This window comes from Pteropus vampyrus, unplaced genomic scaffold (genome assembly GCF_000151845.1).
Source record: "Pteropus vampyrus isolate Shadow unplaced genomic scaffold, Pvam_2.0 Scaffold593, whole genome shotgun sequence".
In the NCBI taxonomy this organism is placed as follows: Eukaryota; Metazoa; Chordata; class Mammalia; order Chiroptera; family Pteropodidae; genus Pteropus; species Pteropus vampyrus.
Genome location: NW_011889374.1, coordinates 10,592 through 25,458, shown reverse-complemented (window position 1 = coordinate 25,458; position 14,867 = coordinate 10,592). Strand labels below are relative to the sequence as shown.

General features: G+C 57.2%; 2 protein-coding genes across 3 annotated transcripts in view; both read right to left on the bottom strand.

Moving 5' to 3' along the window:
- LOC105308579 (myeloid cell surface antigen CD33) overlaps positions 1-3,386 on the bottom strand; it is a 35,136-nt gene extending 31,750 nt beyond the window's left edge. Inside the window, exons 1-4 of the mRNA XM_023525668.1 lie at positions 3,338-3,386; positions 2,892-3,272; positions 2,419-2,694; positions 2,162-2,209 (exon numbers count right to left, since the gene is read on the bottom strand). Coding sequence (XP_023381436.1) covers positions 2,162-2,209; positions 2,419-2,694; positions 2,892-3,272; positions 3,338-3,386 — 754 coding nt within the window. The remainder of the gene's footprint in view (positions 1-2,161; positions 2,210-2,418; positions 2,695-2,891; positions 3,273-3,337) is intronic.
- Positions 3,387-7,981: 4,595 nt separating this feature from the next.
- Positions 7,982-13,432, bottom strand: CD33 (CD33 molecule). Of its 2 annotated transcripts, none has more exons than XM_011384568.2 (7): positions 13,346-13,432; positions 12,902-13,282; positions 12,408-12,686; positions 12,146-12,193; positions 11,391-11,487; positions 11,047-11,128; positions 7,982-8,984 (listed from the first exon to the last, which is right to left on the bottom strand). In XM_011384568.2, the coding sequence occupies exons 1-7, from the start codon at positions 13,377-13,379 to the stop codon at positions 8,814-8,816; spliced, it is 1,092 nt and encodes a 363-aa protein (XP_011382870.1). In that variant the 5' UTR covers positions 13,380-13,432; the 3' UTR covers positions 7,982-8,813. The 2 variants fall into 2 exon arrangements, with proteins under 2 accessions (XP_011382870.1, XP_011382871.1); XM_011384569.2 differs by having other exon boundaries at positions 8,906-8,984; positions 11,036-11,128.
- Positions 13,433-14,867: the final 1,435 nt, after the last annotated feature.

Sequence of the window (14,867 nt, the reverse complement as noted above, 5' to 3'; positions counted from 1 at the left end):
TGGTACAAATAGTCACAGGGAAGTAAAGTACAACACAGGGAATAGGGTCAATAATACTGTAATCACTTTGCATGGTGTCAGGTGGGGACCAGACTTATCGGGCGGATGGCTCCGTAAGGTATATAAACGTCTAACTGCTATGTTGTACGTCCGAAACTCACATAAGATTGCATGTCAACTGTAATCAAAAAAACAAATTAAAAAATAATATTAGAATGGGAAAAATCAGAAGCATGGAATAAAATACTGATAAATGCAACCTGTAGTGTATCAGTAAGTGTGTGACAAACAGCTTATTGGGGGGGTTGGGTAGTGTAGGGAGGGGTCCTGATTTGTAGGACTTTCCAATTTCCTTGGTGTAAACCCTGCCATCTCAGCCAATTTCAAGCCCCCAACGTGAAGTCACTGAACCCAGAGTCGGGACGAGATGGGCATCATTGGCGCTCACCACCCGGTGGGAACCAGCTCCAATACAGGACTGTCTGCAACTCTAAAAAAATCGTGCCTGGAAAAAGCACCATACGCTGAGTCGAAAGGCCATCACTAGGTTGAAAATAAACTTTTTCAACCAACGCACAGCTGATTTCCTTAATATGGAGATACTTTCTTCACATGGTTAAGAGGAACTCCACAAGGACATACGAAATGGTTCACGTAACGAAGAGGCTCAACCTAGTTACAAAATGGCAATGCACATCAAACCACAGCAAATGCACTTAGTACTTCAGCACATGCACTTAGTGCGTCAGCAAGGGTGAGGACCTTCGGCAGCGAAACAGATGCAGATGGCAGAGGGGACGACACCGCGCAGCAGAATTTGGCACAGTCTGTAGCAACTACGAACATGCCCTTTGATCCAGAGCTTCCATTCTCTAGAAAGTTTTCTTCCAGGCACACGCACACACACAGCAGCACAGCATTATTTGTCTTAGGCGAAAACTGGAAACACCATAGTTTTCCACCAACGGGGAACCAGTTAAGTATATTGTGCTATAATAGCCTTCTAACTGAGAAATCATGGCGTCATCAAGAATGAGAAAGTTTCCTCTGTGATGACCCAGAAGGACCTCCAAGATATACTAAATGTGAGAACGAGGAGGGTTTCGTTCCTAGTAATGGACCACTGCCACTTTCAAAGTTGTGTCGAGTGTGCCATGGTGACAAATGGCTTTAATGGTGAGGGAAGGCGGGGGAAAGGATTTGGGGGAAACTCTCTGTACCATGAAAATCTGAATTATCCTACAGCGAAGGTTTATTTTAAAAAGTCTCACAGCAGAGTGCAGAGCATGGTGTACACACGTGTGTGTGTGTGTGTGTGTGTGTTTTAACGTATGGACATAGATTATACTCGGAAAGACAACCAAGAGAGGAGGTACACCAGGTACTGAATACTATTTTCATTCTTATGGAATTTTGCGAGGGACTGAATTGTGTTCCCCTCGAATTCTTATATTCAAGTCCTAAATCCCCACGCCCCGCCCCGCCCGCAATGTGGTGGTATTTGGAGGTATGTGAATGGGCGTTTGGGGGTGATTAGAGTTCAAGTCACGACAGTGGGACCCTCATGACAAAATTAGCATCCTTATAAGGAGAAGGGACCCCAGAGAGCTTGCTCTCACGGACTACCATGCGAAGACACAACGAGAAGGTGAATGCCTACGAGCCAGGAAGGGCGTCCTCACCAGGAACCAATGGGCTGACGCCTTGATCTTGGACGTACAGCCTCCAGAATTGTGATAAATAAATCCCTTCTTTCTAAGCCACCCCGTCTGCGATATTTCGTGATGGCAGTGCGAGCGGACACAGACACATTTTGTGCTTACTAGTTTAAAGACAACGTTAAAGTCATCACAGAAAACTGGGGTGAGGAGGAGGGTAGGCAGGGTCCAAATCCTAAGGGGAATGAGCGCAGGATTTGGGATGAGGATGCAATTAGCCACATCTGTCGGGCGCGGAGGTCATGCAAGCCCCCGTGACAGCGGGGTCAGGGTGGGGAGAGACCAGTTTTAAGCTGAGAAGGAGCATGTGGGCGGCTTCCCATGTCCGCTGTCCTCACACCTGCCCCCGGCCTCTCTCCCATCTGACTTCTCTGCTCCAAAGGATGGAGGCAGACCCCACTTCCACCCCCACCCCGCTCCTGAGAGAACAGGCTACACCCTACCTGCACCTTCTTTCTGGAACACCTTGATGGTCAAGTCCTGGGGGGCATCTGGACAGACAGACAGACAGACAGAAAGACATAAATAATTGTTCCCTTTTCAGTGGCAAGAAGCTGACCATTGGCCTTCCTGCCCCCCGCCCCTCCCACACACAGAATTGAGAAATAGGAAGGTAGTGAAATTGAGTGTCCTGTTTCCTGCCTCTGGATCCCCAACACCCACTGTCCTCAGAGACGCAGCGTCCTGGCTGGGCACTCACAGGACACGTTGAGCCGGATGGTCCTCTCTGTGCTCACGCCGCCATGGAAGGTCACCCGACAGGTCAGGTTGGTGTCGTGGTGCTGCGGCCCAGGGGTGAGGGTGACCACGGAGGAGCGGGGAGTTCTGGGACCCAGGAGCGTGAGGTTGACCCCGATCCAGGAGAAGGTGGGGGGCGTCCCCCTCTCACAGGGCCATGGCACTGAACACGTAATGTTCCTGGGGTGGCCAGATTCTAGGGTCCCCTGGATGTCGATGTCAGGTGTCTGTGACAGAGCTGGGGAGGAGACGGACAGAGACCCACACCCTGGAGGTGGGGGTGCGAGCGTGCCCCCAAGAGCTGCCTCTGCCTCAGGCCAGCCCCAGCGTCCTGTCCCCCTGGGTCCCTCCCAGAGAAGAAGGGGAATCATCCCAGCCCTGCCCCGGGAGCCCTCAGGACCCACCCGTGCGGTGTCTCCGTGACCCATGCCTTACCCTTCACACACACAGAAAGCTGTTTTCTTCTGTAACTGTATTTCACAGTCTCTCCTCTCTCCACCCTAAAGAAGTAGGTGCCCGTGTCCTTTCTCCGTGCGTCTCTGATGTCCAGAGAGCAGTTGTAGTTCTTGGGGTCCCCTAGGAGACGGAATCGGCCCCGGGTCTCCTCCTGCACGGCTCGACGTCGGTCGTTTGTGGCCACGGGAGCATCCCGCTGTTCCTTCGCTTCTTCCCGGAACCAGTAGCCATAAGCTGGGGTATTTTTATCCCAGCCTCCCCGGGGGTAGAAGAAGTCGCAGAGCACGCTGACGTGCGCGCCCTCCAGCACCTCCACAGAATCCTGCACTGTCAGCCAGTATCCTCGAACCAGCAGAGACCCTGAGGGGAAACCAGAGTTAGCCTCAGATCCCGCCCTGCCGCCCCTGGTCCCCTCGACCACCCACCTGTTCGCAGCAGCAGCAGAGGCAGCAGCAGCAGTAGCAGCAACAGCATCTTGGGGGGAAGTGTCGTGGGGCTTTGGTGTCACAGGCCTTAGAGGAAGCACCAACAGGAAGCGCGGGCTGAAGTCAAGGAGGCGATGACCACGCAGCAGGAACTGGGCGCCCGCCCGAGGCGCGGCTGGCCAGCCCTTGCAGAAGAGGACTTCCACTTCCCAGATGGGGTGTCCGGGAGGGGGGGAGGACCCCACATTGAAGGAGGACCCGACCGCCACTCCTGGCTCCCTGTCCTCGGCTTATCCCTCTGGCGCCGCTGTCTGCGCCTGGAAAGCGGGCACCGCCTGGCCGGTCACCGCTTCGACCTGTCACACAGAGTCGGTCGCACGGGTGTGGGCGTCGGGAGGGGCCGCAGCGGGAGCCGCCGTGCGTGAAAGACGCGAACCCATGAGACGCGTGAAGGGATGAGCGAGCGGCATCCCTCCACGGACACCTGCTCCCCAAGGGCCGCGAAGGAAAAGAGGAGGCGGAGGAGCCCCAGGCCGTTTCGGGGGGGGGTTGGGGGGTACCAGGGGAGACCGAGGGAGCGCAGACAGGGGCTCGTGGGAGACCCCGTGGCTCCGGGTAGCCAGACCGCGAGTTCCCAGGTGTGAGTGGCCACAGCGCAGACACCAGGACTCCGAGGACGTCGCCAGGATGTGCCCCCTCAGGTGGTGCCAGGTTTCTTGACGCGCTGCCGCTGCGGTTCAGGCATCTGTGGGGTTGACCGTGGCTTGGCAGCCAGGTGGGCCGGGGTCTCCGCCACTCCCAGCCTCGGTTTCCTCATCTGTCTCTCAGGGCGTCGCGATTCTCCACCCCCTTCTGTGGGAGAGGCCAGCGGGCGCACGGACACAGAGCTTTTCTGCAGACTCAGTGTGGTCCGTCTCGCGGGGCCGTCCTCGGTGGTCACTCTGAGTCCCGTCCTGGGTGGGAAGCCCCTGGCGGTCACCTCTGCCCTGGAGCTTCCTCATCCGGGGCCTCCGTGTCCAGGGGCTCAGGGCCCGGCTCTGCAGCCAGACGGCCGACTCCATCCGACCCCTGGATGCTCGCTGAGCCCAGTCAGCTGCCGACGCCCGTGGGGTGTTGTGGGCTGAACGGTGTGACCCCAAATTCATGCTGCCACGCCCTAACCGCCAGGACCTCCCAATGTGACTGCATTTGGACACGGGGGACTGTAAAGAAGTGACTAAGGTCAAAGGAGGTCACCAGGGTGGGCCCCGATCCAGGAGGACTGGCGTCCTTGTAAGCAGAGGGGATGAGCACCCGGACACACACGCGAGGCCCGCGCGAGGACATGGGGGGCGCGCCGTCTCCACGCCAAGCACCGAGCCCTCCGAAGGAGCCGCCCAGCGACGCCTCCATCCGGGGCTTCCGGCCTCCAGGACCGTGAGAAAGTGTGTTTCGGTCGTTCACGTCGCCCCGGCCGTCCGTCCGAGCTGACTGACCCCCGGGGCTGCCCAGCACAGTGATGCGCTCATACTGGTACCGAGCTCAGAGCAGCCCGATCTGGCCCACAGTGGCCGCAGCCAGTCTGCAGGGAGGGGCTGCTGTGAGGATGTGAGGAGAAAGGGGACCACAGGAGACTTTACTGTCCCCCCAACACACACCAGCTCTGCTCCCTGCCGGGCTGTTACTTCTCCAGGCCACACTTCCCCTCCCCAAGCCAGGCCAGGCCCCAGGCTCGGGCTGGTCCCTCTGCTGGCTGAGCCCGGTACTGCGCCCGCACCATGGGTGCCTGTCTCCCACCTGCTGCGCTGAGCGTGCTGGGCACCCGGGGCTCAGGGCAGGCAGCACTGGGGGCGCAGAGGCCAGAGCAGTCCAGGAAGAGGGAGCAGAGGCACGACCCCCCGCCGGAGTGGGCACAGCCCACGCAGCGCGCCTGCGCAGACGGGTCCGTTGGCGGCGGGGCGGGGCTCCGTTTGCGTGTCTCCGCGCCTGTGTGTAAATGCGTGTCTGTGCTTTCTGTGGGTGTGCACATCTGAGTTGCGTGTGTGTCTGCGTAAGCGCCTATGGTGTGTGTGCATGTGTGTGCGCACTCCGATGTCCATTTCTCGGTAACATTGGCGAACAACATATTGAAGGATAGAATCCGTGCCATATTTTCTATACATCTTCCCTGTTTTTTCTCCAAATTCTTGATCGCCAATCAATATAACCTATAATCTACTTAGTTATTCTTAACCCGTCTTCTCTGCCATTAAACTGTAAGCTTCATGAAGAGTCTTGTATCTCTTCTTACCGCTGAATTCACACTGCTTAGAAAAAAGCTCGGAGTGTGTTAGGTGATGAATAATTATCTGCTTTAAGGAGATTTCGCATAAGCAGAAGGAGTTCACTGGCTGTCTCCAACGGGAAGCTATGCATTCTTGAGAGCACGCCCTCCTAGGCTCATCTGATTCTAGCATTTTATTGTCTTTGGACTATTTTATAATGCTACAATCTGTTGATAATCGGTAATCACGCAAACAGTTCCGGCCCACAGGCAGGCACATGCATTCCGTCCTCTGAAAGGTCAGTGGACTCACCCCGCCCAGGCAGTTTCACGCCATCCATAACTACACTGTACTCCGTTTAAATGCGGGCTTCTTTCATTTCTGTCTGGTTATCTCATTCGTAATGACTTAAAGAAAACGGGGAATGTCTGTTCACTGCCAGGTGAGAAAGTTCTAGACACCTGCTGTGCAGCACAGTGCCTGTAGTTGATAGTACTATACACTTCCAAAGTTGTTAAGTGGGGTAGACCTGATGTGATGGGATTTTCTTACCACAGAAAAAACAACCTTCAACGTGCCCATGACTGTTTCGTAGCTACCAGCTTGTGCCTCTTAACTCTTCATCTTTTTCACCCAGGCGGGCACTAGACTTATCGGAGAGGGGGGTCACTTTGTAAATTATATAAGTGTCTAACCACCACGTTGTGCACCGGAAATCATATAATATTGACTGTCAACTGTCATTGAAAAAATGAAAATCCTTTAACACTTTGTCTCTTTGCTTGGTTTTTTTATGTAAGTCGTGACTTGGTAAGTGGCACAGTTGGTGACACATCTGTCGGATGACAGGCCTCCCAGGGCGACATAAAGGTAAATGCACCAGGATCAGAATCTCGCGTAATTTTTTGCTTTAACTTTGGTTAAAAAAATTACAGGCATGTATACATATGCTTTTTCCTGCCTGCATCTACTCACTCACAGCCATAAGGAAGAGTTTGGAAGGTCAGAAGCCAGACATGAACAAAAGCTTGTTGTTTGTTTTTCTGTGCAGTGGCCGAGTCAGCTCAGCAAAGTGATTCTCTAACGTGCCGAGGTGGGTGAGGGGTGGGGAGAGAAGTTTGGGTGTCCCCCTGTACGGCTTCTCCTGGCAGGATCCTGCGTCCAGGACATTTCCTGTGTCCCAAGGGACAAAAGAGCTCAAGTTTGGCTCATCCCTCCTTTTCTGGAGGCCCCCAGCCCTGCCAGGAAAAGCAGGAATGAGGTCAGAGTCCAGTAGAAAGCCGGCTCTGGGGCCAACCAGCTGGTGTTTGGGGGACTCAGATGGAGGGGCCTGATCCCGCGATGTACTGGATCCTGGAGAGATTGTAGGGGAGCGGGAAGCGAACCCCAAGTGGGCCATCATGAGCGGGGTGAGGACCGGAAGGAGTGGCATGGGTAGGAAGCTGTCGGGAGGACATGAAGCATTATCAGGACCCAGACTTCCTGCTGCTTCACTACTATGGGACTCAGGACAGCCTGGCCTAGGCGTCGCGGGAGGCGTATGGGCCGCAGTTAGGGCGGGAGCCCTGGGGTGGTTGAGACCACCTGACGAGAGACCGGAAGGCTCCTGGCAGAAACGTGAGAAAGCCCAGTGAGGGTGAAACCCTATCACACACCACAAGAGTGAAAATCAGCTCATTTCTGCAAAAGTCTTGCAACAGCTGTACACTGTCATAAGGACCTCACTCTGAGTGACCAAAGTTATTCCCATCTAACTCCTTGGGATGGCATCCAATTCCTAGTTAACACCCACGCCGGCCAAGAGCCCAAGTCGGAGGATGGTGGCAAGCCCTGGAAGGTCCCGGACACCGCCGACTGGCGTCATGGACCTATGATGTCACCAGACCCTCCCCCGGGCTCCCCCCACTCTGCACCGGGGGCTGGTATGTGGCCGGCCCCCGGGGGCGCTCCATCAACCAGGAGACACTGCCCTGGGGAAGACCCTGGGTGGGCGAGGTCGCGGTGGGTGTATGTGGCTGGCGCTGTCCGCGGTGCTGAAAAAGGTACCTGCCAGCTCTGCAAAAGGGTCTGAACTCAGAGACTTATGTCCCAGTTTGGGGCCAGGAAGGCAAAGAGGTGGGCATGGATGGAGCCAGGGGAGGAGTGGACGATCAGGAGCGGAGGGTGCTGGGCTCCGCTCTCTGTCCCTTCTTCCATCTTTGCTGTTCACTCTGAAGTATGACACCTGAGCTTGGTGTCCGTCTGCCCCACTTGGCTGGGCCACAGGGCGGGAAGATGCTTTTGCTAAGGCTGTTTGAATGAGATTAAGAATCACCTAGAACAGAGGTCTGAAAGCTACAGACTGGGGACCGCTTGCCTTTGTAAATAGAATTTTATTGAAACGCAGCCACATTCATTTATTTGCAGACCGTCTATGGCTGTGTTTGCACTGCAAACAGAGTTGCCTTGTTGCAAGCGGGACCATATAGCTGGCCAAGGCTAAAATGTTTGCTATCTGGCCCCTTTGGAAACAAACAAACAGACAAACAAAAACGTCTTTGGACCCAGGACCAAGAATGTCAAGTCGAGAAGCTTGCAAATTGTTCTTTTGAGCTGAGAAGGTAGAGCAGTATTTTGACTCTGGTCGTCCCTGAGTGTGAGGGAAATCTGTACATCTGAATAAGTGAGCGGGACTCGTAGCTGGCAGAGGGAATGGAACGAGAAGGGTTAGGAGTGGAGAGAGAGTCAGGGAGAGCACCCACGGAAGGGATGTGAGTAGAGGGTGAGACTGTCATGTCACGGAGGTGGTGTCTGGGAGAGGCATGGAGCCCGGCCTCTGGGGGAATCGTCACTAATACCATTCTGTTTAAGGGGGGAAGGAACCGGCATCATCAGACCCTCACCGGGTGCCAGGATTCTTGCTGAGCGGTTGCCACATGTACTTTTATTTAATGCTCATGGCGACCCTGCGAGGTAGGGCTTCTCACTCCCATTCACGGAGCAGGAGACGGAGACATAGAAGGTTGGGATGGCTGCCTGGTGTCCTATTCTTAATGAGTGAAAGACTGTGGATTCGACCCCAGGTGTCTCTGATTGCAATGTCTAAGACGCTCCAACAGAGTAACAAACTCACATACAGTCATTTATAAACCCGTCGCCCGTGGGGATGTTAAGCCTCAAGAAGCAGCCTGTGGGTATCTTCCCCCAAAGATAGGGACGCTCCGGCTGAGGTCCATGCTCCCGCCGGCAGCTCACTAGGTCCTGGTCTCTGAGTATGCCGTGTGGGTGTCCTCCCGTGGATGAGTCCTCCCTTGAAAGCTGATGGTGGCATAATGCAGCTCCTGCTCGGACTCCACAGTGGGGGTGGCCCCTGCAGAGCTGGTGGGGTCTGTGGGGCTGTCTATCTTGGACTTCTGCTGGTGACCCTGTGTGGGAGGCCAAGGTCAGAGCTGGGCAGAGGGGAGGGCAGAGGAAAAGGCAGAGAAGGTCCCCAAAGGGAAGGTGATTGTGACAGAACCTCTGTTCATTCTTCCCTTCCTGTAGCAATCATTTCACAAGGTCCCGTGTCCTTGTGAATAAGAATAAGTAGAGCACTTATTCCTTGCTTCCGATTCTATTGACCTGAGTGGAACATGCTATTATTTTACATGGGAAGAAATGAAGTCTCAGAGGGGTTAAGTATGTCTCCAGGTCAGACATGCGCTGATCAGGAACTCAATCCCCGGCCTCCCAAAGGTGTCCCGTGTGCCGGGTACTGGCTACGCGGGAAGGTGGCCCAGACCCAGGGCGAGCTCTCTCCCTGCGTGCTGCTCCTCTGCCCCCCGCGAGCCAACCTTGCTCACAGCCCTCTCGTGTCGCTGGCAAATCCCGGTGGCTCCACCTTCCCAGTGTATCCAGGACACGATCCCTGACCGTCAGCCTGAACTAAGTCCGTCTGAGGGACCGGGTCGGGTGCCCACCGTACACTCGTGCATTGAGGTTCTAAGCCCCAAGGAGACTGAATTTGGAGATGGGGCCTTACGAGAGGTAATGACGTTTAAATGAAGCCATGGAGGTAGGACCCGACCTGACTTAAGTCCTTTTAAGAAGAAGAGCAGATGCGAACAATACACTGGCACAGAGCAGAGACCACATGAGGACACGGGTGTGGGGGTGTCACCTGCAAGCCAGGGAGAGAGTGTTCGGGGGGGGGGGGGACACTCTACATGTGCAACGTAAGAATCGGCAAACTACAGATGCTACCCAAGCATCCAGAACAATCGACGTTGGGAGGTGTTCGCTGAGAGCAAGGATGAGTGCGTGGGCGATTGCTGACCGTGTGTGTGTGTGCGCGCGCGTGTGTGTGTGTGTGCGCGCGCGCGGGGACCTCACAGCGGTGTTTACAGGAGTCAGAGGTAAAGAAAGAAATGGAAGTCGGAGCTCAGGGTTGGGGAGGGATAAGCAGGAACAGGGCAGCTCGGCGTGGGCATGCGAGGAGGACCGGGCAGCCGAGCCATGATTCCGAGACCCCAGAAGCTTGCTCTGCTCCAGGCGAGGGAGCGGCCAGCGCTGGAGGCCGACGCTCAGAAGGCGGCTCTGGTTTTCCTGCCCCAGATGCCAAGCCAGGCCGTGGGGGTGTTTGCCTCCTCGTAGCGCGCAGAAGCAGTGTGTTTTAGACTGGGGTGCGCTGGGACGGTGACTTTTTTATGCAGGTAATGCCAGTGTGCCGGGGAGGGGGGACGGGCGGGCTGCGTCAGGGTCGTGGTTAACAGGGAGCTCGGGGCTCGGTTGGAAGGGGAACGACCCAAAGGGAGAAGCAGTGCAGACAGGCTCTGCAGCGTCTTGCTGCAGGAAGGGGTGACGGAGGACCCGGTGAGACACGACCAGGTCTCTGGGTGTCAGGGACAAAAGCATCGTGGGCGAGATGGAGAACTCGGAAACGTATGTTTCGGGGGGGTATTAACCACGCGCTTCCGACATCGTGACATCCGGGGCTCACCAAGGAGCTGCCCCTGCCAGCCACAGCCAATGGCCGGAGACCGCAAAGGACGTGCGGTTCGTGCTGCAAACCGGCCAGTCCAGACCTCACGCCTGAACCCCGCCTCCGTGGTGTCCTCAGACAGCGGGCGATACCCCAGGGCCGGACGCCACACCTCGCGGGGTCATTGGGAGCAGCCCCTGCGTCACCGCGCCTTCCCGCATCGAGGCTCCCGCCCCCGGCCCCGGCGCCCCACTCACCGCCTCCGCCCCTGCCCGCCCCGCTCCCCCTCACCCCCAGGCCCGTTCGCCCCGTGTTCCCCCTTGCTGATGGGACAGTCAGGGACTAACTGAGCCACCGTCTCCTGATCCCGTGGCCTCACGTACCTGAATAATAATGAAACCCACAAACTTTAAACAAGAAATGGGAAGTGGAGAGCGCATTTCTGGACACGCTGGACGGAGCGTGAGCGAGGGCCGCCGGGGGTGTGGCGCGGGAGTGGATGCCCACGTCACTCACCGGTCACTCACCGGGGAAGCGGGCCCGGCCGCAGTGCGGGTGTCGCCCATGCCCGTGGCTGTCCTGGCTGCTGCCCTCCTGTGGGTCTTCACTCTGACGGGAGACACCGGGGTCCGTGACACAGGGCCACTCGCTGAGGCTGGAGGGACTGACGAGGGCCGCTCCAGGCTGGGGCGAGCCCGGGAGCCTTCATAACAAGACTTGCTGTGTGGAACCAGGGCTGGGGACATATCCAGCCTGGCTCAGTGGCTACTGCCTGGGTTCTCGCCACCACGGCACCCGCCCTGGCTCTGGGCTTTCACGACCTGTCCAGCCCCCTCTTGGCCATCTCGGGCCCACACCCGCCCCAGCTCACGCGAAGTAGATGACGGACAGGCAGAGAGCAAGCAGCCCGGTGACACCGGCTCCCGCGACAGCCCCCAGAACCACTCCCGTCCTGGTCCCCGGCTGCCCTGCGGACAAGACAGACCCTGCGTGAACCCCATCTTGATGAGCTGGCATGAGGCCCCTCCTCTCCAGCACAGAGAGGGGTGCCCCTCTCCTCCTACCCAGGGGCAGCCTCCAAGCCCTCCCGCCCAATCTGGGGGCTCGGCCTTCTTCAGAACCGCAGGAGGAAGGACGCGGTCCACAGGACACCCCAGCCGAAGCCCCTCTCGTGGGGAGCAGACTGCGTCTCCTCCAGGATCAGGTTCCCTCTGCTAGGGTCTCTGGGACAGTGCGCGTTCATGCAGCGCCCCAGAGGTCCGGCCTGGCGGGGGCGGCCATGCGAGCAGCTGTGGAGGGGACAGCGGCCCGTAAGGGGACCTCTCCCGACCTTCTGCTCAGTTAGCTGGGACCTAAAACTGCTCTGAAAAATGAAGTCTCCTCGGAAACGCCCAAGGCATTCGTGACTGGAGGAAACAGAGAGGGTGGCTCAGGCGGGCAGGGAGGAGGCGGGGAAGAGGTCCTGGGGGCGGGGCCTGACGGGCCTCAGTGGAACCCCGCCCCTCCCCCAGGCCGCCGCCTGAGCTCTGAAGTCTGCAGCGCATGGACCTGGAGAAAACTGATCCAGTCAGCTCCACAGGCGGGGGCGGGGCGGGGGGCGCAGAGGGTGGCGGGACTCTCTCTTACCTGGGCCTTCTCCCAGGCAGACACCTGTCGTCACGCTGGTTGGGGCACCTAGGACGGGAACAGCAGGATGTCCTCCTCAGTGGGGCGAGTGGGAAGGGGCTCGCGTAGGCACCCCCACACTCAGAACCACCCACACGCAGGACGGGCACGGCTAGTGACCTCTAGGTCCCCTACTCAGCCAGGCGTCCGGGAAAGTGCACCAGCCGGGCCATGTTGTCCCCCTATGTTCTCGGTGACTAAGGCATCCTTTCCCGGCACTCACAGGTGACGTTGAGCTGCACGGTTCCCTCCACGGTCACGCCAGTTGCAGGGAACATCACCTGACAGGTGAGGCTGGCGCCATGGTCCTGGGGCCGTGGGGTGAGGGTGAGCACGGAGGAGAGGCGGGTCCTGGGGCCCAGGGAGGCCAGGGCAGCCGACGTCCAGGAGAAGATGGGGGGCGTGCCCCTCTCACAGGCCCAGGGCACGGAGCAGGTCACGTTGTACGGGCGGCCGGACTCCAGGGTCCCCGGGATGCGGATGTGGGGCGTGAGGGTGAGGGCTGGAGGAGAGGGGGAGGCACGGGGTCTGGAGGGTGGGGTGGTGTGGCCTGAGAGAAGCCTCCCAATTTGGTCCAGCTCCAACCTCTGAGCCAGACACGCAGGATGCTGCCCCGACCCACCCCCCCAGGCCCTCCCAAGAGGGCAACACACCCCAGGCCAGCCCAGGGGGTCTTCAGAACCCACCCCTGTGGCCTCTCCATGACTCATGCCTTACCGGTCACTCGCACAGCGAGTTGGTTTATTTTGTAATTATGTCTCACATTAAACCCTCTCTCCGCCCTAAAGAAGTAGGTGCCCGAGTCGTTTCTCCGCGCATCTCTGATGTCCAGGGAGCAGTTGTCGTTCTTGGGGTCCCCGAGGAGACGGAATCGGCCCTGGGTCTCCTCCTGCACGGCTCGACGTGGGTTGTTTGTGGCCACGGGAGCGTCCCGGTGTTCCCTCTCCCCGGCTCGGAACCAGTAGCCATGAACTGCAGCATTAGTCCAAGACATTGCAGGGTAGGAGAAGGCACAGGGCACGGAGACGCACAGGCCCTCCTGCACCGTCACGGACTCCTGCACTGTCAGCTGGTATCTGTCATCCTGAGCCAGGGACCCTGTGGGGAAAGGAAAGTGAGCAGAGCCCCCAGGCCGCCCCCACCCTCCCCACGGCCACTCACCTGCCCACAGCAGAGGCAGCAGCAGCAGCAGCATCTCTGCCTGGAGGCGTCTGGGCTCCGTGCAGAAAAGAGAAGGAAGGCGGTGTGTGTGGAGGGGGGACTCGGAAGCCGGGGCGGAGCCCGGGGCCGCCTGGTTCAGGGAAGTGGAACCTCAGAGAAAAGCTTAGCCCCCCTCTGCACAGAGCATGGACACCCCACGGCCCAGGGACCTCGAGACCTTCCCAGAGAGAACCAGACAGGGAGCAGACCACTGGCCCTACTCCTTCCCCAGCGGACTTCCCCATAGTGGGAACCAGGGCCGCTGAGGGCATCTGAGGATGGGACAAGTGAGTCTCCTAAGATGCTCCCATCTGAGGGGCTTTTCTGAGTGCCCTCGTGCTGGCCACCTGCTGCCTTGACCAGAAGGGTCACAGCCTCATCTGGAAGCCGCGGCGGGTCCTACGAGGTGTGGGATTCCTTAATGTCTGAGTGAACATCTGGGGCAGAGGAAAGAAGGGGTCCCGAGCGAAGCGAAGGCCGTGTTCGTCCGTTCACTCGGCAAACTCTTGGCCAGCATCTCGGTGGCGATGCGGGTCGGCTGCGGACAGGGACGGACAGGACCAATCTGCTCCTGCCCGTGAGATGCTGCGCTCACCACTGTCCCTGGCTCCCCAAATACACAGCACTGAGGGGTGTTGGAGCTGCGGCCACCTGCGAGTCCGCTGGTGTCCCGCTGAGCACACTGGGTGTTTCTCAAACTACGAAGGCAGCTGTTGTTGTTGTTGTTTTCAGTTTTATTTTCAACGGCGCCTTGAAAAGGAAAAACCCTGTCGCTTCTTCCTGTAAAACAGAGGGTGAACACATGTCCCATGAGCACTTGCAGCAAGAACATGACATTTGCCTTTGCAAATAAACTGCTTTCTTTTATCAGGAATCTTTCATAAGATGTCCCATTACCCTGATTTGCATTGGCTGCCCAGAACCTCAGGGCTATATTTAGTACCCAATTTCAGAAAAAGTGTCATTTTAACTTCCTGGTACAATTATGTCATTTTTTCCTAGGTAATTTCTTTTCTGCCTTAAAGAAAAAACTGCTAGTTTATAAGTGCGATGAAACCGTAAGACACTTCGAACCTTTCGTGGGAATACGAAGTGTCTAATCTCTACCTACAATAAAAATAGGCGACATTTGCTGCAAACATCTGCTGCTCATAGTTCAACGGGGCTCAGAAACATAATCGATCTACAAAACGTGAGTGGGACGTGCGGCTACCATTGATATTCGAGGTTTGGCTCGCGTGGTTTTCGGTCTCACTCTGCGGAAGAGGCGCCGGGCGAAGTCTTCACCCCGGTGACGTCAAGCGTTTGCTACCACGAATTTGAAAAATGTAGCTCTGCACAGTAGTAGCTGGATGGTCGATTCTTGCCGTCTTACTCACACAGAGAGATTCTTTTCTGCACCCTCCTCTGATGTCTAAGAAATGGAGTCTCCAGGAAATGAAACAATATCTTGTTCTAGGCTGTTTAAAAAAAGGTAAGAATG